The sequence below is a fragment of the Loxodonta africana genome, chromosome 9 (assembly GCF_030014295.1).
Source record: "Loxodonta africana isolate mLoxAfr1 chromosome 9, mLoxAfr1.hap2, whole genome shotgun sequence".
Taxonomy (NCBI): domain Eukaryota; kingdom Metazoa; phylum Chordata; class Mammalia; order Proboscidea; family Elephantidae; genus Loxodonta; species Loxodonta africana.
This window is the reverse complement of record NC_087350.1, coordinates 46,740,601-46,768,580: the sequence shown is the minus strand read 5'-3', so window position 1 is coordinate 46,768,580 and position 27,980 is coordinate 46,740,601. Positions and strand designations below refer to the sequence as shown.

The 27,980-nt window shown below is 45.4% G+C and overlaps 1 protein-coding gene across 3 annotated transcripts in view; it reads right to left on the bottom strand.

The window, feature by feature from the left end:
* The window catches only part of ZER1 (zyg-11 related cell cycle regulator), a 43,368-nt gene that overhangs the window by 14,475 nt on the left and 913 nt on the right, over window positions 1–27,980 (bottom strand). For 2 of the 3 annotated variants that reach the window (XR_010323010.1, XM_064291354.1), the window contains exons 2-8: window positions 5,319–5,570; window positions 3,804–3,954; window positions 3,183–3,619; window positions 2,673–2,849; window positions 2,032–2,146; window positions 1,750–1,896; window positions 1,184–1,357 (exon numbers count right to left, since the gene is read on the bottom strand). Coding sequence is in view for 2 of the 3 variants with exons in the window: in XM_064291354.1 (XP_064147424.1) it covers window positions 1,184–1,357; window positions 1,750–1,896; window positions 2,032–2,146; window positions 2,673–2,849; window positions 3,183–3,619; window positions 3,804–3,954; window positions 5,319–5,476 (1,359 nt within the window). In the remaining variant the exon portion in view is untranslated. The remainder of the gene's footprint in view (window positions 1–1,183; window positions 1,358–1,749; window positions 1,897–2,031; window positions 2,147–2,672; window positions 2,850–3,182; window positions 3,620–3,803; window positions 3,955–5,318; window positions 5,571–27,980) is intronic. The other variant, XM_064291355.1, reaches the window with a different exon arrangement.

Here is a 27,980-nt window from a genome sequence, read left to right as displayed (position 1 = left end):
TATAAGGACATAACCAAAGGTAATCAAATAGAGTCAGCAGAGCCTTGTTTGAAATAGCAAAAAATGAAAAAGCCACCTAAATAGTCAACCATGGGGGAGTGATTCGGTATCTACAGCCCACGCGTTCGGCCAAGTCCTGTCGTGCAACTCCAAGAGCGCAGGGCTTGGCCACTGCCTCGAAGCTCCAACACAGAGTCCCAGCGGAGTGGCCACTCAGCGATGCTGAACACTGTGCTGGAGTTAACAATTCTGAAATGAAACTGTTAAGACCAGCTTTCTGGGGGAGGGGAGATGGGATTGTGATTGACTTTTCACTTTCTATTTAATACACTTTTGTATTATTTGAAAAGTTTTTTTTTAAGCATCAAATATCTTACTTTTGTAATTCAACACAAACCATTATTTTTAAGATGTAGAAATACGTTTGTTGATATGGGAATGTTCATATTCCTAAGGCACTGTTGGATTAAAGATCCGTGTTACACAAAGTACACACAGTGTGAGCCCACATACTTACACATATATGCATAGACTAAAACCCAGAACAACGGCTATCCAATGTTAATGATGGCTATCTCTGGGCCGGGGGGGGTGGATTACCTGTCATTTTTATTACTTTTACTACTATAAAAGTAATAGAAAATTTACCGTAGAAAAATTATAAATACATATATACAAAATGAAGAAAATAAAAACCACCCGTAACCCCACCACCACCCAGAGATAGCCATCATTAACACTGGATATATATTGTTCTGGATTTTAGTCTATGCATATATGTTTAGTAAATGGGATCATACTGTGTGTACTGTTTTTATAAAATAGATTTATAGTAAAGGCAGCTATTAAAAAACGTAAGCCCCAGCAGAGTGTTGCTGGGGAGAATGACTGGGCAGACAGCACAAGCAGAGGCTCTGGGGCAGGAGGACAGGCCCCAAGGTCTCTGAGTAGAGCCAAGTCTAATCAGGGATGAAGATGGCAGTAGGAGCACAGGAGGACTGGGCAGGTGGGAAGTCTGGGCAAGGACTGAGGCAGTGGGAAACAGGGTTGGGAGGAGGCCGTGCAGAGCCAGGTGAGAGAAAGAGCCAGCGTGGCACTCAGGGGCAGGGCTGTGGCAGAGGGTGAACAGGAAAAGGGGCAGCTGGGGCTGGAGCATGCGGGCCTTGGTGGGTCGGGGGCTCACCGTCACCTCCTGGTAGGATTCCATGCCATTCAGCACCACCTGGATGACCTGCCGCCGCAGCTTGATACTCTGCTCTGAGCGGTACTCGGAATTGGTCAGGTAGAAGAGGGCAGCGCTGCCTGTCACTTGGATGTTCTTGTCATACTTGTGGCACTTGAGGGCTGTGATGACCAGCTGTAGAGCAACAGGACAGGAGCCCAGGTTAGCAAATCCTGTTAAAGCTGTACTGTGACAGGTCCAGGGCTGTTTAAGCTGGGCTTGGGCAGGTTCTCTAGGGCAGGGCTTACCCCATCTTACTCTCTGAGGGCAGAAACTGAGATGACCGAGCAGAACTAGGGCGGGGCCATGGCAGTAGTGGCCCAACTGTTGTGTTCTAGGGCCCTGGGTGGAGCAAGGTATGAGGGTGGAGCCTGAAGAAGGCCAGAGATGCACTGCAGTGGGTGTGGAGGTGGCGGGGTCGGGGGTATGGGGGTGAAGTAGTTGGGGTTCCGGAGGAAGGATTGCCAGTGCCCTGGGATGAGGACAGGGTGTTGGATGAGGACAGGAGCCTGAGGGTTGGGGCTGACCTTCAGGGCCCGCAGCAGCTGGTTGCAGCGCTCAATGCGTGCGATGTCAAAAAGCAGGTTGATGGCTCGTGAGGTGATCTCTGGCCGGTGCTCTGTATAGGCCTCTATGGCATTCAGCACCTGCTCCTCATTTTTGTCACCACTTACCTGGAGATTGGGCATGTTCAGAACAATCCATAAGAGGCCAGGTGGTGGGATCCCCTGAGCCTCCGGCCCCAGCCTCCTCCCTTCTCCCTTCTCCCGGGCTCCCTATTCCACCCTGCTCCTCTCCCTGCCTCTCACTTTGTAGGCCGGAATGTGCGTTAGGCGGCACAGAGAGGTCTCGAAGAGCCCAAGGAACTGTAGGGGCCTCTTCAAAGCCCGGAAGGGCATGATGCTGCTCTTGGATGGCTCAATGCTGGGGAAAGAAGGTGCTGGGTCAGTGGCTTGGGGCCTGGGACTGCCCTGGGTTCACTGCAAAGGAGGGCCTCTCCCTGGGAGTGGCTAGGCCCTGCAGCCTCATTTCTTAACACCACTCCCACACTGTGCTCCAGTCAGTCTGAGCGTCTGGTAATTTCCCAGTCGCTCATGCTCTCCCTTTCCAGCCTTTGTGCATGCTGTTCCCTCTGCTAGAACACCTTTTCTCCAGCAAACTCATAATGACCTTTCAGGACAGCTTGGATGCCATTTCTCCTGCTTCCTCCTTCCTGATCCTCAGGGCAACCCCAGAGCTCTGTACTCCCCCAGCCACAGCCCTTATAATGACCTATGTACTTGTCTGCCCTCCACTAGCTCACACAGACTCTGAGAGGGCAGAGCCAGATTCATTTCTTTATCTCCAGTACTGGGCACAGCATTTGGCAGAAAGAGCAAATGTTTGTTGCATGACTCCCCGCCCAAATCCATGGAGGTGGTTCCCAGGAGCTCCTTGCCCAAAGCCCCACCTGGTTTGTCCTGCTTCCTCATCCATCTTGGAGATGCTGCAGTTCTCCAGGATCATGTGGCCAGAGATGTCCAGGGACATCAGGTTTCCCAGCTTCTGCACAAAGAGGCTCAGAACTTTCCGAGTTAGCTTGAATTTGTAGTAGCTGGAGAGGCGGTCTCGGGAGATATCCAGGTGTCTGGAGATGAGGGTGGGGCTGCAGGTCAGGAGCTAGACACAGGCTGGGGCTGTCTTGTAGACCTCTGTGCCCTCAGTCCACAGCACGGAGGGCCCATCCCTGCCACGACTGCTCCAGAGCATTCTGGGGAAAAAACCTGCTGGGACCCAGGTGCCCTGAATAGTCCCAGTTCAACTGAACACTGGGTTTAAGGAATGGGACTGTCTCTTCCACCTCCCCGCTCTGCCTGGCCAGGGGCTCACTCACGAACCCTCTGGGACTGACAACACCCATTCCCTCCCTTCCGGTGCCTCCCCAACACAGCCCTGGTGAGGTATGGGCTGGGCAGCTCACCGCAGCTTGTGCAGCTGGACAATGACACGGATATGGTCATCCGAGAGGTCCATGTTGTAGAGCACAAGGGATACTAGGCTGTCTTTCCACTGGGTTAGGAAGGCTGCATCACTTGTCTGAATGCCTGAGAGGTCCAAGGCGGCTAGCGAGTTGAGTGGCCGCAACAGGGACTCTACTGGGACCCCATCAATCATGCGGCCCAAGTTGAGGAAACGTAGGCGGCTAAAGCCCTCAAAGGTGAAGTCCTTAACCAGCACCTGGCAGGTGGGATTGACGAGACACTCGTCTTCACAGCCCCCTGGATTCTCCTCCTCATAGAAAATGTTTGCGCAGCCGAAGAGGCTCAGTGACACCAGGGTGTGGCTGAAGCTCCTCAGTGTCTGCAGGCTCTTGGCGGACAGCTTCTCGCAGTTGGTCAGGTACAGCTCCACCAAGTCCTGATGGCAGGCACAGCCCTGTCACGACCTCCGCCCTCTGGCTGCCTTAAGCCTCATAGTGGGGAGGAGCTCTGGAGGGGTTTGGGGATTCTTGGGCTAGAGTGGCCCTGCCCCAACTCCTGGTTTGACCCTTCCTGGCTGGCCTCCCCATGGCATCCTGGTACCCTGGCAATGCAGGGCTCACCTGCTTGCGAATGGCTTCCAGATCCTGGTCCTGCACCAGGTCCTCACGCAGGTGGATGCGGGTGAGGCGGGTGCTGCGGGGGTCTGAGAAGAGGCTGAAGAAGCTCTCGTGTGGCTCAAAGTTGCAGGCGGCGTTGACCAGTTCCACATACCTAGGAGAGAAGAAAGGCTCAGGGGAGGAGCACAGGGATCCTCACACTCCCTCCAAGGCCCAGCAAAAATCCTCCCTTCCCTGAAGGCTTCCCTGATCACCCCAGCAGCAGCTTCCTCCTCCTCCTCCTAATAGTATCTGCTTGGATCCTGACTATACTACATGCAAGCCACCTCTGGAATTAAGGGTGCCCCAGGAACCAGGAGCCCAAAGGCCACTCTCTGAGTGACCTTCTGGTGATGAAGGGCCCTCTTATCAATAACAAATCCTGTCTCCTTCCCCCATATATAATCCCGTAACAAACACATACACATTGTTTTTGTCTTCAAACACACACTCTTGTCATGTACCCTCCTCCCCACCCAAGTCGCAGCAGCAGCTCCACCTCCATGTCCACATTCATCATCTTCTTTAAGCCAGCTTCTAGTTCCTTTGTCAACCCCTCCCAGGATCCTTTCAAACAGGACAATTAAGCCAAGTGGTTTGGAGTTCCCAGCTAGATACAGGGCAAGCCCTGAATAATATGCTATTGAGGTATGAGCTCATGCAAGAATACTGGCTGGTGGAGAGGCTTTGAATCCAAACACTCTGGAATCTATATTTTGGCTTGGCAGCTCACTACCTGGGCAATTTCCCACAAGTAACTGAATTTCTCTGAACCTCAGTTTCTTCATCTGTAAAATGGACATAATTCTCGTCTGCAAAACTTCCAACCTAGTGCCTGCCCCACACTGAAGGCTCAGAATATTAGTACAAATCTGGCTCTGTCCTCAGGTTGCAGACAAGTTCCCACTTTCATGTGCAATTGTCTGGGCTAATGATTTCCCTTCTGGGCACCTAGGCTGAGTTCCTGGCAGTCAGTCTGCTTCTAGGAGCCCCATCAGTGAGGAGTCCCTCGAAAGGGCTGTTTAAAGACGTTCTGAATGATTCACCCCTGATCATGAATCCATTATTCCGGTACTGGCATGTAAACCCGCATGTGTCCATTCTCACTTAGTTTATAAACTCATTAGCCTGTTCTCATACAAACACACACACACACAGACACAGACACTCATGCACATACGCACACAAAACCAAACATGCGCTTTCAAACTTAAACATACCCTTGTGCTGTATAAGCCCACAGGTGCGCACACACCCATTCCTTCACGTGTACACCCCTCCTCCTCATACACCACCACGCAGACACAGGCCTTTACTGTTATGGATAGACACATCAATATTCTCTTGTACCCACAAATATCCATGTGCTTGCACACCCACTCACACATCCATCTCCACACCTCCACATGGTGCACATTCTCTCTCCACACTCGCTGATGCTAAGACTCACTCTCCCACCCCAGTGCTGGCCCTGCTCACTCGTTGACAAGCCGGTCGCAGATCTCGCTGGGCAGGAAGATGTCTGGATGTAGCCGCAGGGTCTCCTTGTCCAGCAGGTAGCCCAAGGTGCCATCCAGGTTGCGCAGGCAGAAGTCGGTGCAGAGGGACATCAGGGACTCGGGAGTGTCAGATGCCATGCTGGGGGCAGGCAGGTGAGCCACTCCAGCGCAGGGGCCCCCAGAGGCAGCAGTGACTCCTCAATACTCACAGGATCATTGACGGAGCTGCAGCCTGGGGAATGGGAGAGAAGCCAAGTGAGCCACACTTAAGGGCCAGAAGCATCAGCTATGATCACTCTCTGAGCAGGGACACTGAGGTCTGAGCAGGGAAACACTCAAATCAGCAGCTCAGCAGGGGTAGGCCCCAGAACTCCTGACTTTTTCTTACCCCTTTCTGCTATACCACTATCTCTGCATGATTTGACCTGCAAAGAGGATGAGGGCTTGTCCAAGTATCTCTGTGCCTTCATGAAGCCTGTGTTGGGGACTGAATGCTGGGTGGGGATAAATACGGCTTTTCACCACACGCTCCTCACAATCTTAACAGCTACGCTGGGATGTCCCTTGCTATGGGTACTTCCTAACCTGTATCCGGCTATCACTGATGGAATGCTTAGCAGGGCAAAGGCTTTATAGACACGATATCACCAAATCTCTTGGTGTATGATTTAAAAAAGGCTCCTGAATCATACATTTAAAAATGGTTAAAATGGCAATCTTTCTGTTATATCTTTACTACAGTAAAAAAAGAGAAGGCTCCTCCTAGGAGAAATGAAATATATATGCATAAAAACTTGTACACAAATGTTCACAGCAGCATTATTCATAATAGCCAAAAAGTAGAAACAACCTAAATGTCTATCAGCTGATGAATGGATAAACAAAAAGTGGAACATTCATACAGTAAATATTGATTCAGCCATAAAGAGGAAGGATATACAGATTTATGCTACGACATGGATGGACCTTGAAAACATTATGTTAAGTGCAAAAAGTCTTAAAGAAAAAGCTACATATGATATGATTCCATTTACAAGAAGTGTCCAGAACAGAAAAATCTACAGAGACAGAAGTTAGATCAGGGGTTGCCTAAAGCTGGGTGGAGGGGGGAATAGGGAGTGACAGCTAATAACTAGGGGTTTCTTTTTGGGGTGATGAAAATGTTCTAAAATTGACTGTGGTAATGGTTTCATAACTCTGTGAATATACTAAAACCACTGAATTATGTATTTTAAACAGATAAATTCTATGGTATATAAATTATATCACAATAAAACTGTTATTAAAAAAGCAAAGGTGCCTACTGTTTTCATGACCTTAGGGTATGTAAACATTTCTTAAATAGGCTCAAAATGCACTAACCATAAGGGAAAAAATGAAAAATTCATCTGCATTGAAATGAAGGAACTTCTGCTCATGCATATAATCTGAGAAGGACCACAGACCTACATGTGAAAGGTAAAACAATTGAGCTCCCAAAAGAAAACACAGGAGTACATCTTTATAACTTTGTGGTAGGCAACGATTTCTTAAATGGCACATACATGCAAAAAAATCACAACCCATAAAAAGAAACTGATGCTCCACAATTATAGTAGGACATCTCAACACGCCACTTTCAGTGAAGGACAGAACATCCAGAAAGAAGCTCAACAAAGACACGGAAGAGCTAAATGCCACAATCAACCAACTTGAACTCATAGACATACAGAGAGCACTCCACCCAACAGCAGCCAAGTACGCTTTCTTTTCTAGTGCACATGGAACATTCTCCAGAAGAGACCACATGTTAGGTCTAAAGCAAGCCTTAGCAGAACCCAAAACATCCAAATATTACAAAGCCTCTTCTCTGACTATAAGGCCATAAAAGTAGAAATCAATAACAGAAAAAGCAGGGAAAAGAAATCAAAAACTTGGAAACTGAACAATACCCTGCTCAAAAACAACTGGGTTATAGAAGATATGAAGGACAGAATAAAGAAATTCAAAGACTCCAATGAGAATAAAAACAGTTCTTATCAGAACCTTTGGGATACAGCTAAAGCAGTGCTCAGAGGTCAATTTATATCAATAAATGCACACATACAAAAAGAAGAAAGGGCCAAAATCAAAGAATTATCCCTACAATTTGAACAAACAGAAAGAGAGCAACAAAAGAAACCCTCAGGCACCAGAAGAAAGAATAAAAATTAGAGCAGAACTAAATAAAATAGAAAACAGAAAAACAATTGAAAGAGTTAACAAGACCAAAAACTGGTTCTTTGAAAAAATTAACAAAATCGATAAACCATTGGCCAAACTGACAAAAGAAAAACAGGAGAGGAAGAAAATAACCCGAATAAGAAATGAGATGGGAGATATTACAACAGACCCAAATTAAAAGAGTCATACCAGATTACTACAAAAAATTGTACTCTAACAAATTTGAAAACCTAGAAGAAATGGATGAATTCCTAGAAACACACTATCTCCTAAACGAACACAAACAGAGGTAGAACAACTAAATAAACCCATAACAAAAGAAGAGATTGAACAGGTAATCAAAAAACTTCCAACAAAAAAAAAACCCTCGGCTCTTCGGACAGGGATTGGACTGGACAGTGGGTTGGAGAGGGATGCTGGTGCGGAGTGGGCTTCTTGGAACGGGTGGATGCTTGAGACTATGTTGGCATCTCCTGCCTGGAGGGGAGATGAGAGGGTGGGTGGGGTTAGAAGCTGGCGAAAAGGACACGAAAAGAGAGAGTGGAGGGAGAGAATAGGCTGTCTCATTAGGGGGAGAGTAATTGGGAGTGTGTAGCAAGGTGTATGTGGGCTTTTGTGTGAGAGACTGACTTGATTTGTGAACTTTCACTTAAAGCACAATAAAAATTATATATATATATAAAAAGAACACAAGGTAATTACGAGCCCAGGAGACAGAAAGGGCCACATAAACCAGAGGCTACAGCAGCCTGAGACCAGAAGGACTAGATGGTACCTGGCTACAACCGATGACTGTCCTTACAAGGAACACAACGGAGAACCCCTGAGGGAGCAGGAGAGCAGTGGGGTGCAAGCGCCAAATTCTCATAAGAAGACCAGACTGAATGGTCTCACTGAGACTAGAAGGACCCCGGTGGTCATGGCTCCCAGACCTTCTGTTGGCCCAGGACAGAACCATTCCAAAAGCCAACTCTTCAGACAGGGATTGGACTGGACAATGGGTTGGAGAGGGATGCTGTTGAGGAATGAGCTTCTTGGATCAGGTGGACACTTGAAACTATGTTGGCATCTCCTGCCAGGAGAGGAGAGGGTAGAGGGGGTTAGAAGCTGGCAAAATGGACACGAAAAGAGAGAGTGGAGGGAGGGAGCAGGCTGTCTCATTAGGGGGAGGGCAATTGGGAGTATGTAGCAAGGTGTATATAAGTTTTTGTGTGAAAGACTGACTTTATTTGTAAACTTTCACTCAAAGCACAATAAAAATTAAAAAAAAAAAGCCCTGGCCCGGAAGGTTTCACTGCAGAGTTCTACCAAACTTTCAGAGAAGAGTTAACACCACTACTACTAAAGGTATTTCAGAGCATAGAAAAGGACAGAATACTCCCAAACTCATTCTATGAAGCCAGCATATCCCTGATACCAAAACCAGGTAAACATACCAAAAAAAAAAAAGAAAATTACAGACCTATATCCCTCACGAACTTAGATGCAAAAATCCTCAACAAAATTTTAGCCAATACAAAATAATTCTATTATGAAAACATTCTGCATCCCACTTTGAAGTGTGGCATCTGGGGTCTTAAATGCTAACAACCGGCCATCTAAGATGCATCAATCGGTCTCAACCCGCCTGGATCAAAGGAGAATGAAGAACACCAAGGTCACACGATAACTATGAGCCCAAGAGACGGAAAGGGCCACATGAACCAGAGACTTACATCATTCTGAGACCAGAAGAGCTAGATGGTGCCCGGCCACAACCGATGACTGCCCTGACAGGGAGCACAACAGAGAACCCCTGAGGGAGCAGGAGAGCAGTGGTATGCAGACCCCAAATTCTCATAAAAAGACCATACTTAATGGTCTGACGGAGACTAGAAGAATCCCAGCAGTCATGGTCCCCAAACCTTCTGTTGGCCCAGGACAGGAACCATTCCCAAAGACAACTCATCAGACATGGAAGGGACTGGACAATGGGTTGGAGAGAGATGCTGATGAAGAGTGAGCTACTTGTATCAGGTGGACACTTGAGACTGTGTTGGCATCTCCTGTCTGGAGGGGAGATGGGAGGGTAGAGAGGGTTAGAAACTGGCAAAACCATCACAAAAGGAGAGACTGGAAGGAGGGAGTGGGCTGACTCATTAGGGGGAGAATTAGTGGGAGTATGGAGTAAGGCGTATATAAGCTTATATGTGACAGACTGACGACTTGTAAACTTTCACTTAAAGCACAATAAAAATTATTAAAAAAAAATTCTAGCCAATAGAATTCAACAACATATCAAAAGAATAATTCACCGTGACCAAATGGGATTCATACTGGGTATGCAGGAATGGTTCAACATTAGAAAAACAATGAATGTAATCCATCATATAAATAAAAACAAAAGACAAGAACCACATGATCTTATCAATTGATGCAGAAAAGGCATTTGACAAAGTCCAATACCTATTCATGATAAAAACTCTCAGCAAAATAGGAATAGAAGGGAAATTCCTCAACATAAGAAAGGGCATTTGTACAAAGCCAACATCATCCTAAATGGAGAGAGTCTGAAAGCATTCCCCTTGAGAGCAGGAACCAGACAAGGATGGCCTTTATCACCACTCTTATTCAACATTGTGCTGGAAGTCCTAGCCAGAGCAATTAGGCTAGATAAAGAAACAAAGGGCATCCAGATTGGTAGTAAAAATATCTCTATTTGCAGATGACATGATCTTACACACAGAAAACCCTAAAGAATCCTCAAGAAAACTACTGAAACTAATAGAAGAGTTCAGCAGAGTATCAGGATACAGGATAAACATACAAAAATCAGTTTGATTCCTCTACACCAATAAAAAGAACATCAAAGAGGAAATCACCAAATCAACACCATTTATAGTAGCCCCCAAGAAGATAAAATACTTAGGAATAAATCTAACCGGAGATGTAAGAGACCTATACAAGGAAAACTACAAGACACTACTGCAAGAAACCAAAATAGACCTACATAAGTAGAAAAACATACCTTGCTCATGAATAAGAAGACTTAAGATTGTAAAAATGTCTATTCTACCAAAAGCCATCTATAGATACAATGCAATTCCAATCCAAATCCCAATGACATTTTTTAATGAGATGGAGAAACAAATCACGAACTTCATATGGAAAGGAAAGAGGCCCCGGATAAGTAAAGCACTACTGAAAAAGAAGAACAAAGTGGGACCCTCACTCTACCTGATTTTAGAACCTATTATACCACCACAGTAGTCAAAGCAGCCTGGTACTGGTAAAACAGATACATAGACCAATGGAACAGAATTGAGGATCCAGACATAAATCCACCCACCTATGAGTGGCTGATATTTGACAAAGGCCCAAAGTCTGTTAAATGGGGAAAAGACAGTCTTTTAAACAAATGGTGCTGGCATAACTGGATATCCATCTGCAAAAAAATGAAACAAGACCCATACCTCACACCATGCGTAAAAACTAACTCAAAATGGATCAAAGACCTAAATATAAAATCTAAAACGATAAAGATTATGGAAGAAAAAATAGGGACAATGCTAGGAGCCATAATACATGGCATAAACAGTATAGAAAACATTACTAACAATGCAGAACAGAAATTAGATAACTGGGAGCTCCTAAAAATCAAGCACCTATGCTCAACCAAAGACTTCACCAAAAGAGTAAAAAGACTACCTACAGACTAGGAAAAAGTTTTTAGCTATGACATTTCTGATCAGCACCTGATCTCTAAAATCTGCATGATACTGCAAAAACTCAACTGCAAAAAGACAAATAACCCAATTAAAAAATGGGCAAAAGATATGAATAGACACATCACTAAAGAAGACATTCAGGTAGCTAACAGATATATGAGGAAATGTTCACGATCATTAGCCGTTAGAAAAATGCAGATCAAAACTACAATGAGATTTCATCTCACTCCAACAAGGCTGGCATTAATCCAAAAAACACAAAATAATAAATGTTGGAGAGGCTGTAGAGGGATTGGAACACTTATACACTGCTGGTGGGAATGTAAAATGGTACAATGACTTTGGAAATCGATTTGGCGCTTCCTTAAAAAGTTAGAAATAGAACTACCATATGATCCAGCAATCCCACTCCTTGGAATATATCCTAGAGAAATAAGAGCCTTTACACAAACAGATATATGTACACCCATGTTTACTGCAGCACTGTTTACAATAGCAAAAAGATGGAAGCCACCAAAGTGCCCATCAACAGATGAATGGATAAATAAATTATGGTTATTCACACAATGGAATACTACCCACTGCCGTCGAGTCGATTTTGACTCATAGCGACCCTGTAGGACAGAGTAGAACTGTCCTGTAGAGTTTCCAAGGAGCGCCTAGCGGATTTGAACTGCCAAACTCTTGGTTAACAGCCGTAGCACTTAACCACTACGCCACCAGGGTTTCCAATGGAATACTACACATCGATAAAGAACAGTGAGGAATCTGTGAAACATTTCATAACATGGAGGAACCTGGAAGGCATTCTGCTGAGTGAAATTCGTCAGTTGCAAAAGGACAAATATTGTATAAGACCACTATTATAACAACTTGAGAAACAGTTTAAACTGAGAAGAAAACATTCTTTTGTGGTTACAAGAGGGGGGAGGAAGGGAGGGTGAGAGAGGGGCATTCACTAATTAGATAGTAGATAAGAACTACTTTAGGTGAAGGGAAAGACAGCACACAAAACGGGGAGGTCAGCACAATTGGACTAAACCAAAAGCAAAGAATTTTCCTGAATATACTGAATGCTTCGAAGGCCAGCGTAGCAGGGGGAGGGGTCTGAGGACCATGGTTGCAGGGGACATCTAAGTCAATTGGCATAACAAAATCTATTAAGAAAACATTTTGCATCCCACTTTGAAGAGTGGCGTCTGGGGTCTTAAACGCTAGCAAGTAGCCATCTAAGATGCATCAATTGGTCTCAACCCACCTGAATCAAAGGAGAATGAAGAACACCAAGGACACAAGGTGATTACGAGCCCAAGAGACAGAAAGGGCCACATGAACCACAGACTACATCAGCCTGAGACCAGAAGAACTAGATGGTGCCCAGCTACAACCAATGACTGCCCTGACAGGGAACACAACAGAGAACCCCTGAGGGAGCAGGAGAGCAGTGGGATGCAGACCCCAAATTCTCATAAGACCAGACTTAATGGTCTGACTGAGACTAGAAGGACCTTGGTGGTCATGGCCCCCAGACCTTCTGTTGGCCCAGGACAGGAACCATTTCCGAAGCCAACTCTTCAGACGTGGATTGGACTAGACAATGGGTTGGACAGGGATGGTGGTGAGGAATGAGCTTCTTGGATCAGGTGGACACTTGAGACTATGTTGGCATCTCCTGCCTGGAGGGGAGATGGGGGGTGGTCAGAAGCTGGCAAAATGGACACGAAAAGACAGAGTGGAGGGAGAAAGTGGGCTGTCTCATTAGGGGGAGAGTAATTGGGAGTGTGTAGCAAGGTGTATATGGGTTTTTGTGTGAGACTGACTTGATTTGTAAACTTTCACTTAAAGCACAATAAAAATTATTAAAAAAAAAAAAAAAAAGAAGAGGGGAAGAGACACAGAGAATCAGGGAGAAGGCCATGGAAAGAGAGAGGCAGATATTGGAGTGACACTGCCACACACCAAGGAATGCCTGGGGCTACCAGAACTGAAAGAGGCAAGCAAGGATTCTCCCCTAGAGCCTTTGGAGAGAGAACAGCACTACTGACATCGTGAATTTGGACTTCTGGCCCCCAGAACTGTGAGAGAATAAATTTCTGTTGTTTTAAGCCAAAAAAAAAAAAAAAAAAAAAGACAAATAACCCAATTAAAAAATGGGCAAAGGATAAGAACAAGTACTTCACTAAAGAAGACATTCAGGTAGCTAACAGATATATGAGGAAATGCTCATGATCATTAGCCATTAGAGAAATGCAAATCAAAACAACAATGAGATTCCACCTCACTCCAACAAGGCTGGCATTAATCCAAAATACACAAAATAATAAATGTTGGAGAGAGAGGTTGTGGAGAGACTGGAACACTTATACACTGCTGGTGGGAATGTAAAATGGTACAACCACTCTGGAAATTGATTTGGTGCTTCCTTAAAAACTAGAAATAGAACTACCATACGATCCAGCAATCCCACTCCTTGGAATATATCCTAGAGAAATAAGAGCCTTTACGCGAACAGATACATGCACACCCATGTTCATTGTAGCACTGTTTACAATAGCAAAAAGATGGAAACAACCAAGGGGCCCATCGATGGATGAATGGATAAATTATGATATATTCATACAATGGAATACTCATCAATAAAGAACAATGATGAATTCATGAAACATTTTATAACATGAAGGAATCTGGAAGGCATCATGCTGAGTGAAATTAGTCAGTTGGAAAAGGACAAATATTGTATGGGACCACTATTATAAGAACTTGAAAAATAGTTTAAACAGAGAAAACATTCTTTGATGGTTATAAGAGTGGGGACGGAGGAAGAGAGGGAGAGGGGTTCTCACTAATTAGACAGTAGATAAGAACTATTTTAGGTGAAGTGAAAGACAATGCACAACACAGGAGAGGTCAGTGCAACTGGACTAAACCGAAAGCAAAGAAGTTTCCTGAATAAACTGAACGTTTTGAAGGCCAGTGTAGCAGGGGCAGGGGCTTGGGGACCATGGTTTCAGGGGACATCTAAGTTAATTGGCAGAATAAAATCTATTAAGAAAACATTCTGCATCCCACTTTGGAGAGTGGCGTCTGGGGTCTTAAACACTAGCAAGCGGCCATCTGAAATGCATCAACTGGTCTCAATCTACCTGGAGCAAAGGAAAATGAAGAACGCCAAAGACACAAGGTAATTATGAGCCCAAGAGACAGAAAGGACCACATAAACCGGAGACTGCACTAGCCTGAGACCAGAAGAACTAGATGGTGCCCAGCTAAAATTGATGACTGCCCTGACAGGGAACACAGAAGAGAACCCCTGAGGGAGCAAGAGAGCAGTGGGATGCAGACGCCAAATTCTTGTAAGAAGACCAGACTTAACGGTCTGACTGAGACTAGAAGGACCCCGGATGTTGTGGTCCCCACACCTTCTGTTAGCCCAAGACAGGAACCATTCCCAAAGCCAACTCTTCAGATAGGGATTGGACTGGACTATGGGATAGAAAATGATACTGGTGAAGAGTGAGCTTCTTGGATCAAGTAGACAAATGAGACTATGTAGGCAGCTCCTGTCTGGAGAGTAGATGAGAGGGCAGAAGGGGTCAGAAGCTGGCTGAATGGACACGAAAAGAGAGAGTGAAGAGAAGGAGTGTGCTGCTCCATTAGGGGGAGAGAAACTAGGAGTATATAGCAAGGTGTATATAAATTTTTATATGAGAGACTGATTTGATTTGTAAACTTTCACTTAAAGCAAAATAAAAATTAAAAAAAAAAAGAAACTGATAAATTGGACTGCCTCAAAATTAAAAACTCTGTTCATCCAAAGATACCATTAAAAAAGAGGAAGGGCAACTGGTTGAATAGACACAAGAAACCTGGGGTGGAAGGGGGAGTGTGCTGTCACACTGTAGGGATTGTAACTAGTGTTACATAACAATGCGTGTAGAAATTTTTGTATGAGAGATTGACTTTAGTTGGAAACTTTCACCTGAAGTACAATTGAAAAAAAAAGAGAGAGAGAGAAAGGGCAAACTACTGACTAACCCAGTACACCCAGTGCCGTCGAGTCAGTACTAGGTAAAGATATTTGCAATAATATATTCAATAAAGTATTTTTTTAGACACAGCATCCAATTAAAAATGGGCAGCAAACTTGAATAGACATTTCATAAAGATGGATAGCCAAATGGACAATGAACATACGAAAATGCGTTCAGCTTCATTAGTATCAGGGAAATTTAGATAGTATTTGAAATGAGATAATATTTCACACCCACCAGAATGGCTTAATTAAAAATAGCAACGATAATACAAATAATACCAAGTATCTGTGAAGATATGGAACAATGGGAAGTCAAACACATTGTTGGTAGGAGTGTAAATTGGTGTAACTGGGAACGTGTAGTAATGCGGGCATGACGTCCATTTGGGCAATGTCTGACTGCATATACATCCGTGGCCCCATAATAGGGTTCAGAAATCTCAATCATAGAATGGGCTGTAGTGGATGTAACACTTAAGAAATACTTCCAAACTATGCAATATTTTCATGAGAGTTACACAGTACCGTATGTGTTCGTTTGTTATTGTGAATCATCATATGTATTTCACTCAAATTTTTACAGCCTCCACCAGACTGGGTCCAGCACAACTAGGTAGTGCCTGGCTACTACCAACGACTGCTCTAACAGGAATCACAATAGAGGGTTCCGGGCAGAGATGGAGAAAAATGTAGAACAAAATTCAAACTCACAAAAAAGGACCAGACTCACTGGTCTGACAGAGGCTGGAGAAACCCTGAGAGTATGGCTCTGGAAACCCTTTTAACTCAGTACTGAGGTCACTCCTGATGTTTACCGTTCAGCCAAAGGTTAGACAAGCCCATAAAACAAACAAAAATACACATAGCTCAACCATGTATATGAGACCAAATGGGCATACCAGCCCAGGGGTAAGGATAAGAAGGCAGAAGGGAACAGGAAAGCTGGATGAATGGAAATGGGGAACCGAAGGTCGAGAAGGGGAGAGTGTTAAAACATGCTGGGGTTGGCAACCGATGTCATAAAACAATAAATGTATTGTTTCATGAGAAACTAATTTTCTCTGTAAACCTTCATTTAAAGCATAATTAAAAAGAAAAAAAAATTTTTTTAATATAATAGGCTTTATGGCAGTGCGTTCTTAAGTCCAAGATGTCTGTAAGTCAGAGGCTCATAACCTGGGGACTGCCTATATATAACATGGTGTTTGCAGAATGTCCAAATTACATAACATCCTATTTCACAGAATGTATCATGGACATTAAGTGACACATGACTGTAATTGGAAAACTGTTTGACATTATCTCCTAAAGCTGAATATACACATATGCCCAATGTAGCAATTTCACTTCACTCCTAGACATATAACAGAAGTGCATATACAAATGTTCACCAAAAGATACATTCCAGAATGTTCACAGCAGCATTCTTCATAATAGCCAAAATCAGAAGAGAACTCGAATGTCCACTGACATTAGAATGGATAATACTACTTACTACACAGCAACGAGAGTGCACGAACTACTGTTAACACAACAGCTTGGGTGAATCTCACAAACAACATTTAGTGCAGGGCTTCGAACCGCTTCTGCCTGGTTCAGTCATGGCAAGAAAGCAAAACCTGAATGGACCCAAATTTTTTAAATGTGGTTGAGCCGGAACCATAACTGGAACGGGAAAAATTACAGGCTGAAGCCCCACTAGAAATTTAATCTCCCTCTTAGAAAATAAAGGCAGCATGTGGGTTGCATAGCAACCAAGTCTCTTGACTGGCGGAGTTAGAAACAGCAGTGTCCTGCTCAAAGATGGTGGCTGACTACACTGCTTTGAATGTATGTTGCTCCTCACAGTCCTGGCAATAATCCAGTCTCCCACATCAGGCTCCTGAAAGGGCTCACTATGCCTCTTCCTAGTCTCCTATTCCATGGCTTTGACTTGTAATTTTTCCCATACTGGTTATTGTTCCACTTTGCTCAAATTTTAAAAATTCAGGTCTGTTCCAATTTTGCTTTGTTGACCACACTGAACCAGTTCAAACTGATTTGAGGCCTTGGTTTAGTGAGAGGAGCCAGACACAAGAGTATACATTATTGCTGTCCACAGTGCCATTTTTGCAGTTGTTGTTGGAAGTGATATTCTTTGTAATTGCTAGACTCATAGAAGCATGTCTCTTTGTAAGAGAAAGAATGAAGGGGTTTGGGAAGTAGAGCTTTTTGATTTTTAGATGGTTACTTTGGTTGTTGTTACCTGTAATGGCTGAAAGGAAAGTAGAAGTTATGCTGCAGCTGAGGATAGAAAAGCTGCATCTGGAGTGGCTTGGGCATAAGGAGGTAAGCAGATAAGCAAGGTGACTGATAGGGGCCCAGCCAGTGTCTACTGGTTCAGCCGAGCCAGAGGCCCGAGGCCATATGCATATGAATGCAAAAATAGTGGAGGAGAGAGGATGAAACTGGAATGTTTTAAAAAAAAAATGTATGTGTTTAGGACTATGAATATACTATGGATATTGAATGTTTCCAGTGTCGTAAAATAGACCTAAATGTATGATTAAAAAAAAAATGTATGATAGAAATGAATATTGGGTATTATAGAGTACAGAGAGTGTGTAATGCCACCTACAGCCATACTTGATTGGATATGCTAAAAGGAGAACTAGGATTTGCCCAGTGAAACACAGGCTTTTTGTTTCAAGCCAATAGCCCTGTGTATACAGTAGGGGCTTAGGTTAAAAACCTTAGCCCCACCCAGATTCTGCATTTGAAAAGACATGCAGAACTACCCAGAAATGCTGAGAGAACAGAACATCTGTATTTGAAGGAAGAACCTGCAGAAAAAAAAGACTATTTTGCTCTTTGAATTTCAAGCAAGTGATTTGCCATTGGATACACTGAGGCAGAAAAAGTCAGTGCCCATAGGAAGGAACCCCCTCCCCCCCAGGACTGGAAGGGAGCTGGCGAGTAGACAGCCTGGTATACTCTCCTGTGGTGATCACCTGGGTCCATTCATGAGTGGAAGTAGGGGAAGTACAGCAATGAAGAGACAGGCTGAGTTTGGACATGTTTCATTGGCACCTGTTGACCTAGCCCATGAGGGCTAGGGATGACAGAGAAAGCGCTGGCTAGTCAGAAGTGCAGGGAGTTTTGTGTACTCTTGAGTTTAGTGGTAGAGTCTGTTGACCTAGCCCAAGGGGGCTAGGGATGAGAGAAAGGGCTACCCATTGTGATCTACGTTGGATGGCTGGGGGTGAGCTGACCAGAACCCTACCCAGTGAAGAGAAAGGTGTTTGACACCATGAGCTGGTGGAAACTGTTGGAATTTGATGGCTTGCTCTGGACCAGACTTTGCTTATGGATGCAGATCCTCAAAGTTCCAACTGGAACAAGATTCTTCAGACAAAAGAACATGCCTGTCTCCTCATAGTAATGGTTTGATACAAAAAACAAACTTATTGCCATCAAATCAATTCTTACTCATAGCAACCCTACAGGGCAGAGTAGAGCTGCCCCCATAGGGTTTCCACGCAGCAGCTGGTGGATTCCAACTGCTGACCTTTCGATTAGCCGCTAATCCAGGGCTCCACTGGTCTGATAAGGATGGGCAATTTAAACATTGGCTATCTAAAACGGGGGGAGATAAAGGCATGAAGTAATTGGCTTACATGCTTTCCTGGGTGTGTTTACACTCAAAACGAGGGGGACAAGGGAGGATCCCCAGTGAATAGATTTCTCTTTTCCTGATAGGTCTGGGGAAGAAAGGGTGGAGGACGATGCTGACAGGATTATGTGATTCAGCTGTGAGTAATGACTGTTAACAGGGTTAATCGTGATTGTAAAAACTGTAACTGTAGAAGCTGTAAGTGTGAAACCGTAGAGTAAGGGGGAGGAACTGTTAGATTGGAGTATAGTGGCTGAACCTAAAGTCCCTTACAGGTTTTGCTATGCTGATATCTCGTGAGGCTCAGAGCAAGGGAATAATCTCTCGGTTAAATTTTATCAGACACCAGAAAGGGTGAAGACGAGATGACTTTGGAGAACCTGACCAGATACCTGGAGCAGACATGAATGGCTGATGCCTGAGTAACCTCACCCTTATGAAATCTGTCCTACTGCAGGACTAATTGTTAATGACTGTTTTGGACTGGTAAATGATTGGGAGGGGGAAAGTACCCTCCAAGTACAAAAGAACCACGGCTAGAAAAGCCAGGGGGTGGCCTGAGGTGATAGCTTTTGTGTCGTCATTCTTGCCATGGTCTTCTAACTCCCACCCAAGTGACTGGGTGGGATTGTGCAAATAAGGTAATTATAGCCCACCAAGGGGATTGGTCAGTTTTGCCATCCTGCTAGGGTTAAAAGAACCAATTCCGGAGAAGAGAGAGGATCTCACCACCACCAAGGAAGAACAGTCAGGAGTGGAGTGAGTCCTTTGGACCTGGGATTCCTGTGCTGAGACTCTCCTAGACCCAAGAGATAGAGAGCTGTAACACTGAAGACAGCAACACAGTGAGAAGCGGCAGAGAAACGGCAGCAGCAGAGGCAGCAAACCAGGAGACCAGCAGGAGATGGGAGAGTGGGCTTCTCAGCCCACAGAGCAAGAAAGCTAAGTGTCTCAGGCAGGAGGCTTGGTGGCAGAGTAGGGTGCCTCCAGGCACTTGGTGGAGCTAGAGCTGAGCGCCTTTGGGCTATAGCTTACTGGCAGAGTGAGGTGACTCTGGGCACTTATTGGCCGAGCTAAAAGAGCTTTGTAACACTTGCTCAGGCAGGGTAGAGGCCGAGGGGCCAGACAGAGGCATGCTTGAAGGCACAGCTGAGAAGTGGTTGCCCTGATGGAAGAACTGTAGCCTGAGCGTTCCTGAACCTGAATTGTAACCTGTTACTTCCCTAATAAACGCCATAATCGTGAGTATTGTTTGTGAGTTCTGTGCGGCCACTGCAATGAATTATCAAATTCAGCAGAGAAATAGAGGGTGCCGTGAAAGGGATAGTTGGTGTCACAATTGTTAAGGATGGTAGAGAGAGGGGGCATGTCTGACCTCCGCCTCAGAGGAATCGGCCTTGGGCTGTTGATCTTGATTCTCCTTCCCCCTCGTGAAATTAGAGGAGGTTGAGATACCTCTGCCATGCCATTTTTATAATTGTATCAATCCATTTATGTATTACTCCCTTAAATTAAAAACAGGTAAAAGTCAGGACGGTGGTTACTTGGAAAGCAGGGTAACTAGGAAGAGGGTATGAGAGGGTTTCCAGGTGCTAATAAGCTTCTAGTCCTTCACCTGAGTGCTAGACATGCAGCTACGTTCACTTCGTGAAAATTTCTTGAACTGTACACTCATGAATATGTGTACTTCCAAAAAGCGTGTATTACAATTTAATAAAAAGTTAAGAAAATTGCCTAGACACCAAAGAGGCCCATGTTTAGAAAGGATTCAGGATTTAGTCAAGTGATAATCTCACTGACGGCACATCCCCAAGCTAAGTGGCTAACAGAATGAAACCAAGTCTTCATGTTCAAATTGAGTGATTAAGAAGGAAAACAATCAACCCCTTATAGAACCAAAGATAGCCAGGAATTAATCCCCAAAAAACATTTTCCTACCAGGGTCTACATGGAGTAGGTAGGTAGGTGAGTGGGTGGGTGGGTGTGTGAGAGGTGAGAACAGGCAAAACTCATCAACAGTGTTAGAAATCAGGGTAGTGATTACCTTTGCAGGGGGGCAGTAATTAGAAGGTGGTAGAGGGGGCTTCTGGGAGTGCTGGGACAGGTGTGCTCACTTGTGAAAATTCACCTAACTGTACACTTATGTTTTGTGAGCCTTCCTTGTTGATGCTAAAACTTCAAAAAATGCTAAAAAAAAAAAAAAAAAAAAGTACAGGCTCTGTGGTCAGACAGATCTATGTTCCACCCCAGTTCCACAATTCACTGACTGGTAAATTGCTTTACCTGTCTGGATCTTGGTTTTCTCATCTGGAAAATGAAGATAATAACCCTTACCTCACAGGAGTTATTACTCATTTACTGGAGTAAATGAAATACTATCAGGAAAAGTGCTTAGTCCTGGGCTTGACATATACTAAATACACAAATAATGGTGGTTATCACCTTACAGATGAAAACTGAAGCTCAGAGAGAGGGTGACTGTCTAAACCAGGATTTGAACTTGGTCTCTCTGACTCCATCACGCTATCTCTTGCGGGGCTCTTAAGGAGTTTAGGGCCCAGCATTGCACCTGGCTTCTTGGAGTCTCCATATGGTTTGGGTTTTCCAGGCTGCTCAGGAAATCCAGTGGGAGACCACACAGCATTGTGGGCTTTGGAGTCAGCCAGTTCTGAGTTCAAGTTCTGATACCACCATTTAAGTACGTGTGAATTTGGGCAAGTGTCTTCGCTGTGCCTCAGTTTTGTCTCTAAAATAGAGGTAATAACAGCACCTTTCTTGTAGTGCTGTGGGAAAATTACACAGAATAATGTAGAAAGAACTTGGCATCTGGCATGCAGTAATTGCTCAATAAAAGGCAGCTATTGTTACTAACAATAACTAAAAGGTCGGCAGCTGGAATCTACCTCAGGCGCTGCTTGGAAACTCTATGGGGCAGTTCTACTCTGTCCTATAGGGTCGCTATGAGTTGGAATCTGAGTTGGAATCAACTCCACGGCAGTGGGTTTGGTTTTTTTTATTGTTATTATAATCATAATCTTCTACCTCACCTGCTCTGGCCCCCGAACAGAGCAGGGCCTGTCCCAGCCCAGCTCCAGGTCTGTGCTCTCCTGACCAGAGCTCCCACAATGAGGCCCACTGTGCCAGCGGTCCTACTGGCAACATAACACCCTCGAGGGAAAGCACAATAAACAGGGTGCCTGGGCCCTGGCCATGGCTGTCCTTTGCCTTCATTCACTTCCGGATCTTCAAGAGCCCGAGGAGCCTCTCTTTGCTGGGGAAACCAGAGCAGAGGGAGTGCTGCTGGCAGAGAGACCTACCCTGCTAGAAACTGACAAATCCATGGAGCAGAGGGAACGCTGCTGGCAGAGAGACCTACCCTGCTAGAAACTGACAAGTCCAATCTCTTCCACTAGTCATTCAAGGCCTCCAGAATTGGAACCAGTGTTCTGGCCTACTTGATCCCCACTGATCCCTACTCCAGCTGGCCTGGCCTCCATTATATTAGAAAAGACGTCATATATATAGGGTCACCTTCAGACCTTTGCTCGGTCTGCTCACTTTTACTTGGGACCCCATCCAAATCCAACTACTTTTTCTACTTTCTATTCTAAATACTGCCCCCACTCCCAAATATACATTTGTGTACCTCCTTCAGGAAGCATCCTGTGACCACTCTAGCCTGTGCTCTTTTCGAACCTTCCTCTTTTTCTTAGCTAATGCCTATTCACCCTCAAGAGTCCCTGGGTGTTGCAAACAGTTAATGTACCCAGCCCCTAGCCAAAAGGTTGGGTTCAAGTCCACCCAGAGGTACCTCAGAAGAAAGACCTGGTGATCTACTTCTGAAAAATCAACTACTGAAAAACCTGTGGAGCACAGTTCTATTCTGACACAGGTGAGGTCACCATTAGTTGGAACTGACCCAACGGCAACTGGATAATCACCCTCAGATCTCCGGGTCAATGTCAATTCCTCTGGGCAGCCTTCCCTGACCTGTCTGAATGCTCTTGCTGTATGCCCCCACAGGGCTCACCCCAGTACTTTGTACTGATGCTTGTTTAATTATCTGTCTTCCTTCTGGACTGCCAGCTCCAAGGGGGGCAGGGACTAGGCTGGCTTTGTTGGCACTGTATCCCTGGGTCTAGCCCCATGATTCATTTGATAGCTTTTTACTGAACTCTGAGTAAAATGGTAAGCACATCAAAGTCCTGGCCCTCAGGGAGCATACAGCTCCAGAGGGAGAAAGACACCCACCTACAAATCACACAAAACGCACATCAAGCGGTAACTGGGACCAGTGTTCTGTAGGAGGTACCTGGAGCTCTGAGGGTCGATAACTAGGGAAGCTGCCCTGGACTGGAGAGTCAGAGCAGGTTTCCTTGGAAGCGACATTTCCAGCGAAGACACATAGGATGAGTCACAGCTAACTCTGGTGGTGGGAAGAGAAGGGGAAAGTGTTCCAGGCAGAAGAAAGAGATATGCAAAGGCTGCAAGGGGAGATGGTGCGTGGGACATGGGCACCACAGGCCCGATGCTAGCACTATTTGCCGAATGAACCAGGAAAGAATGGAGCACCCAGCGTGGGTGCTGACACAGAAGGGTTCAACAAATGCCTAGTGAAGAAATCACTAGGGACTTGCAGGTTGTGCCACATACAGCACCTGGGCCACTAGGCATGTTCTTGTTCCTCTTGCCCAGTGTACCAGGACATAGCTGAACACCTGCTGGCTGCAAATGAAGCTTCACGACTTCAAAAGAGAGACAGTACCACCAGGGGCTTTGCCTTTTCTGTAGATGTTCGAATCTATTTCCAAGATAGCTGCTCTGCCCTACCCTGGCCCTCAGGTGGAAGAAACACCATCATGACAGCCACCAAGGTCACCAAAAGCCCCCAAAAGACAAACCAGGCAGATAGCACCATCTGTTCAACTTTCCTTTGGCAGTGCCAACCCTGCTGCTCAGGGCTGAGGTAAGCTGGAGGAAAAAGGAGCTGTCCTCATCTTGGTACCAAGGATGAGAGGCCTGGGAGCTGGAACTCCCTGACACTTGTGCCACATCCAGTTGCAGCGCCTGGCACCCACCAGAGGCAACCCATCTCTGCCCACCCCACCCTCTAGGGACCCTCATTCTCATGGGAGGCACTGGCCATCTGAAATTCTGGTAACTGGGGACAGAGGGAACTCTCATTATGACAGAACACCACACAGTAAGAACCCTGTGTCTTTCTCCATCCCCATTCTTGCAGGTTCTCTAAAAACTGGATCCATTGTGAGCTTATAACATCCTGGGGGAAAGGGAATGGGGAGAGAAGGGAGAGAACAAGAGGAACAGGCGCTGCTGCCACTACCAGCATGCTACCTCCATGTCGGTTGCTTCTGGACGTGGTGCTAAGCTCGTTACAGACTTTATTTCACATATTCTCTTACTGAGTTGTCAAAACAACCTTTCCTAGTACCCTCTTCTTGTAACTAATTAATCATTTGCATAATAATTTGTCCTCCCCAGTCGTGAGCTCTGGGAGGACAGGACTCTGAATGGACACTCCTGTGTCTTCAGTGCCCAACCTCTGCCTGGCACTTAACTGAGGAAAAGTTTGCTTTTGCCTGAACACCTCACTATAACACTATGTGATAGAGATTGTTACCCCATTTCTGATGAGGATTCCAAGGCTCACACAACTAATAAGAAGCTTGCCTGAGATCACACAACTAACCAGAATGGAACACCAATCTAGACCAGGCCCATGCTTCTCACCAAACCATTTGGTCTTCTGTCCATCCAATGAGGGAAAAGGGAAACTGAGGTCCAAAGGAGGGAGCAGGACGCCACCCATGACCTGATACCCAGCCTACAGAGAGGCTGGGGGAGCCAGAAGCTCTGAGCCTTGGAGCAGTGCCCACCGTGTAAAATACTAACCCTGGAGCTGGGGGGAAACCCAAATGCCCTATTTACAGAGCCTGGAAGCTTTCCAGGAGCAGATCACAGGCCAGAGATTGGGGGCAGGAGACTGCTGTGAGAGAAGTTGGGGCAACTCTGGGAGTTTCCCAGGGGCAGAGATGTAAGTGAGGGTCAGAGGGCATCCCACGAGGTCACCTGGCCTGAAGAGCCTGCAGAGACTAAGCCCTCACGGGCAGGCTGTGTTAGGAACAGGCAGGAACAGAAAAAGGGAAGAGCTCACATCACTACTCGGCATGTGCTGATGCCACCTGCAGGCAGAGAGGCCTGGGGATACTGGGCAGGCTAGGAGTCAGACAGCCTGGGTACTAGTCTTGGAAACGTAATAATAATCATATCCATACAGAACACCAAGTATGTACAGAGAACTGTGCAAAGTATGTGACGTGCATTAACTCATTGGGTTTTCTCAACCACCACATGAGGCATGCGGTTATTATAACCTACAACTTACGGATGAGGCTAAACAATTTGCCATGGACATATGTATATGTACATGGGTATATATGTTTATACAGATACTCATACATGTATTTATGAGTTCAAGACACAGTGAGCTTCACATGCATATTCTCATTTAAGCCAAATATTATTTATGAGAACTGTATTATCATTTTGTTTTCCAGATGAAGAAACTAGGGTTCAGAGATGTACAGTGACTTGCCCAAGGTGCCCCATAGTGCCTGACTCTAATGCCTGGGCTCTTTACCAGTAGGCTATCGATAGAAATCTTTTCTCCAAGCCTCAGCCTTGCCTTCTGTAGCTCCATGTCTTCCTTACAACTATTGAGTGTTCTTGAGCACTGGGCACAGATGATCAGCTATTGCTGCAAGCATATATCACTTTTTTGCCACAAGTCTGGAAGCTTCCTGAGGGCAAGCACCCTGTGTGAGTTCCAGGTCTCCCCGACACAGTAAGTGTATCTCTGGTTAGTTGCAGGTGAAGGAGGCTCAGCTCTGTGAGGTCCCAGCCAATATTTATCAGCCTCAATGTTCATCAGAGTCCTTATGTGTCAATACATTGCAAACGGTACCTACCCTCATCAGGTTGCAGAGAAGATGCCATAAAATAATGGCAGAAGAGTGGCAACCAATTATTACAAAGAAGAGTGCTATCCCAAGACTAATGTTTGGAGAAACCATTCTTCTCATTTCTGATGCGGGAAAATCAGCTTCAGTGACTAAACCAGATGCAGGACTTTGGTCCCAAAACAGATGACCCAACAGCGGCCTCTAAACCCATACTGCCAGGAGCCAAGAACAGCTGAGGTACTGAAGCCAGGAAAGAACATCGGTGCCAAGAACAGCCCTCTGCCTGGTGGCCCCCAACAATGTGTCCGCAGAATCCTAGTGGTGGTGATGATCACAAAAACCATTATTTTCCTTTGTAGAGAGCTTTAGATCGCAATGAGTTCTTTCACAACCAGTGTCTCATTTTGTCCTCCTACTAGCCTTCAGAGTTAGCAGGGGGAAGGCCATTATTCTCAGTGCACAGACAGGAAAACTAAACTGAGGCCCAGAGAGGAGACAGGGCTTGCCCAAGTTCACACAGCAAGATAGCAGCAGAGCTGGGCTTGAACCCAGGTCCCCCACATAGTTAGTCCAGGGTGCTGGCGTCAACAGCCTGCTCAGCATCTAAGTGCTCTGATTTTTCATTTTCAAATCCTCTGGCCCAGCTCCTCTGCTCTGCCAATAGCCATGCCTGAGTGACGTAATCTAGGCTTAGGGGGTGAGGAGAGAGATCACCCACTGTTCTGCCCCCTATAGGGCAGGCTGCAAAATCTCAGACTCTGTGGAGTACTTCCAAGATCAATGGTCTCCACCAGCAGATTAGCCACACCGCTGCTGCCCCACACATCTAGGCCTAATGTACACTGCCCTTGTCTCCAAATCACATTTATTTCAACACCATCATTTTGCCTACTGTATGTGGCAGAATGAGGATTTGCTGGGCTCTATTAAAAAAAAAAAAAAAGTCCCCATCACCTTCCATGGGCATCAAAAAAGCCAGGACCAAGCTAGCATCCTCCCTGGGGAATATGCAACCACTCTGTTATCAGTGAGGGGTGTCAGGAAGTTTCTACCTTGTCTCCCTCACTATTCCCCAAAATTCTACTAGCTCAGGAACATAGCCAGAGTTAGTGACACCACCAGCTGGTGCTAAAAAGAAAGGCTCTGAGGCAGATACACACACAAATAGTTCTTTATCATCACTGTTATCATCTCAACTGCAATGCATTGAGTCCTTACTGTGTGCCAAACACTGCACTAAGTACATCAGTGCATGATTTCATTTAACCCAATGACCCTCCTTTATAGATGAGGAGCCTGAGGTGGAGAAAGGTCCCTTGCCCAAGCTCCCATAACCAGGAAGCAGAGACATGACCTGATTGAACCATAGTGCTCTACAGCTGTCCTTTCCATCAATGGTGATTACAAAGTTGGAAAAAAGGTACAGCACAAAGCCAGAGCACAATGGCCATTTGTCATCTAAAACAAATCTACATTTTCTCCGACCACTGGTCACTTCAGCAAGTTAGTATAGTTCTGAGATACCCCCACCATTACTTGGCTCCCACTGTTCTGTGACCTCCTCGCAGCCCACTCTTCTCCTTCATCCTGCTCCAGCCCCACTGTCTTCTTGCTGTTTTTTAAAATCAAGTATATTACTACCTCAGGACCTCTGCACTTGCTGTGCCCCCTGGCCAGAAGGCTGTGTCACCAGAGTGCTGCATAGCTCACTCACTCAGGTCTCTGCTTAAATATCACCTTATTTAAGACCTGCCCTGACCACCCTCTATAAAAAGGCAACCTCCACTCTCTGGCCCTCCCCATGGCCCTTTCCTACTTTATTTTTTCCATAGTACTTACTACCATCCAATATATGTTTATTATTTGCTGAATGAATGAATGAACTAAAGCAGAGAGGCCCCTCATCCCCAGCAACCACCTCCTGCTCCATGTGAAGCCTCCTCTGGCCCTTTGCAAAGCTGTCTTCCATGCTCATTCTAAGCAGTTTGAACCCTGAAGAGAAACATTCTGGGGGAAACATTTCTGGGGGAAATCATGTAGAGTGATTTTTCCCGAAGTCTCAAGC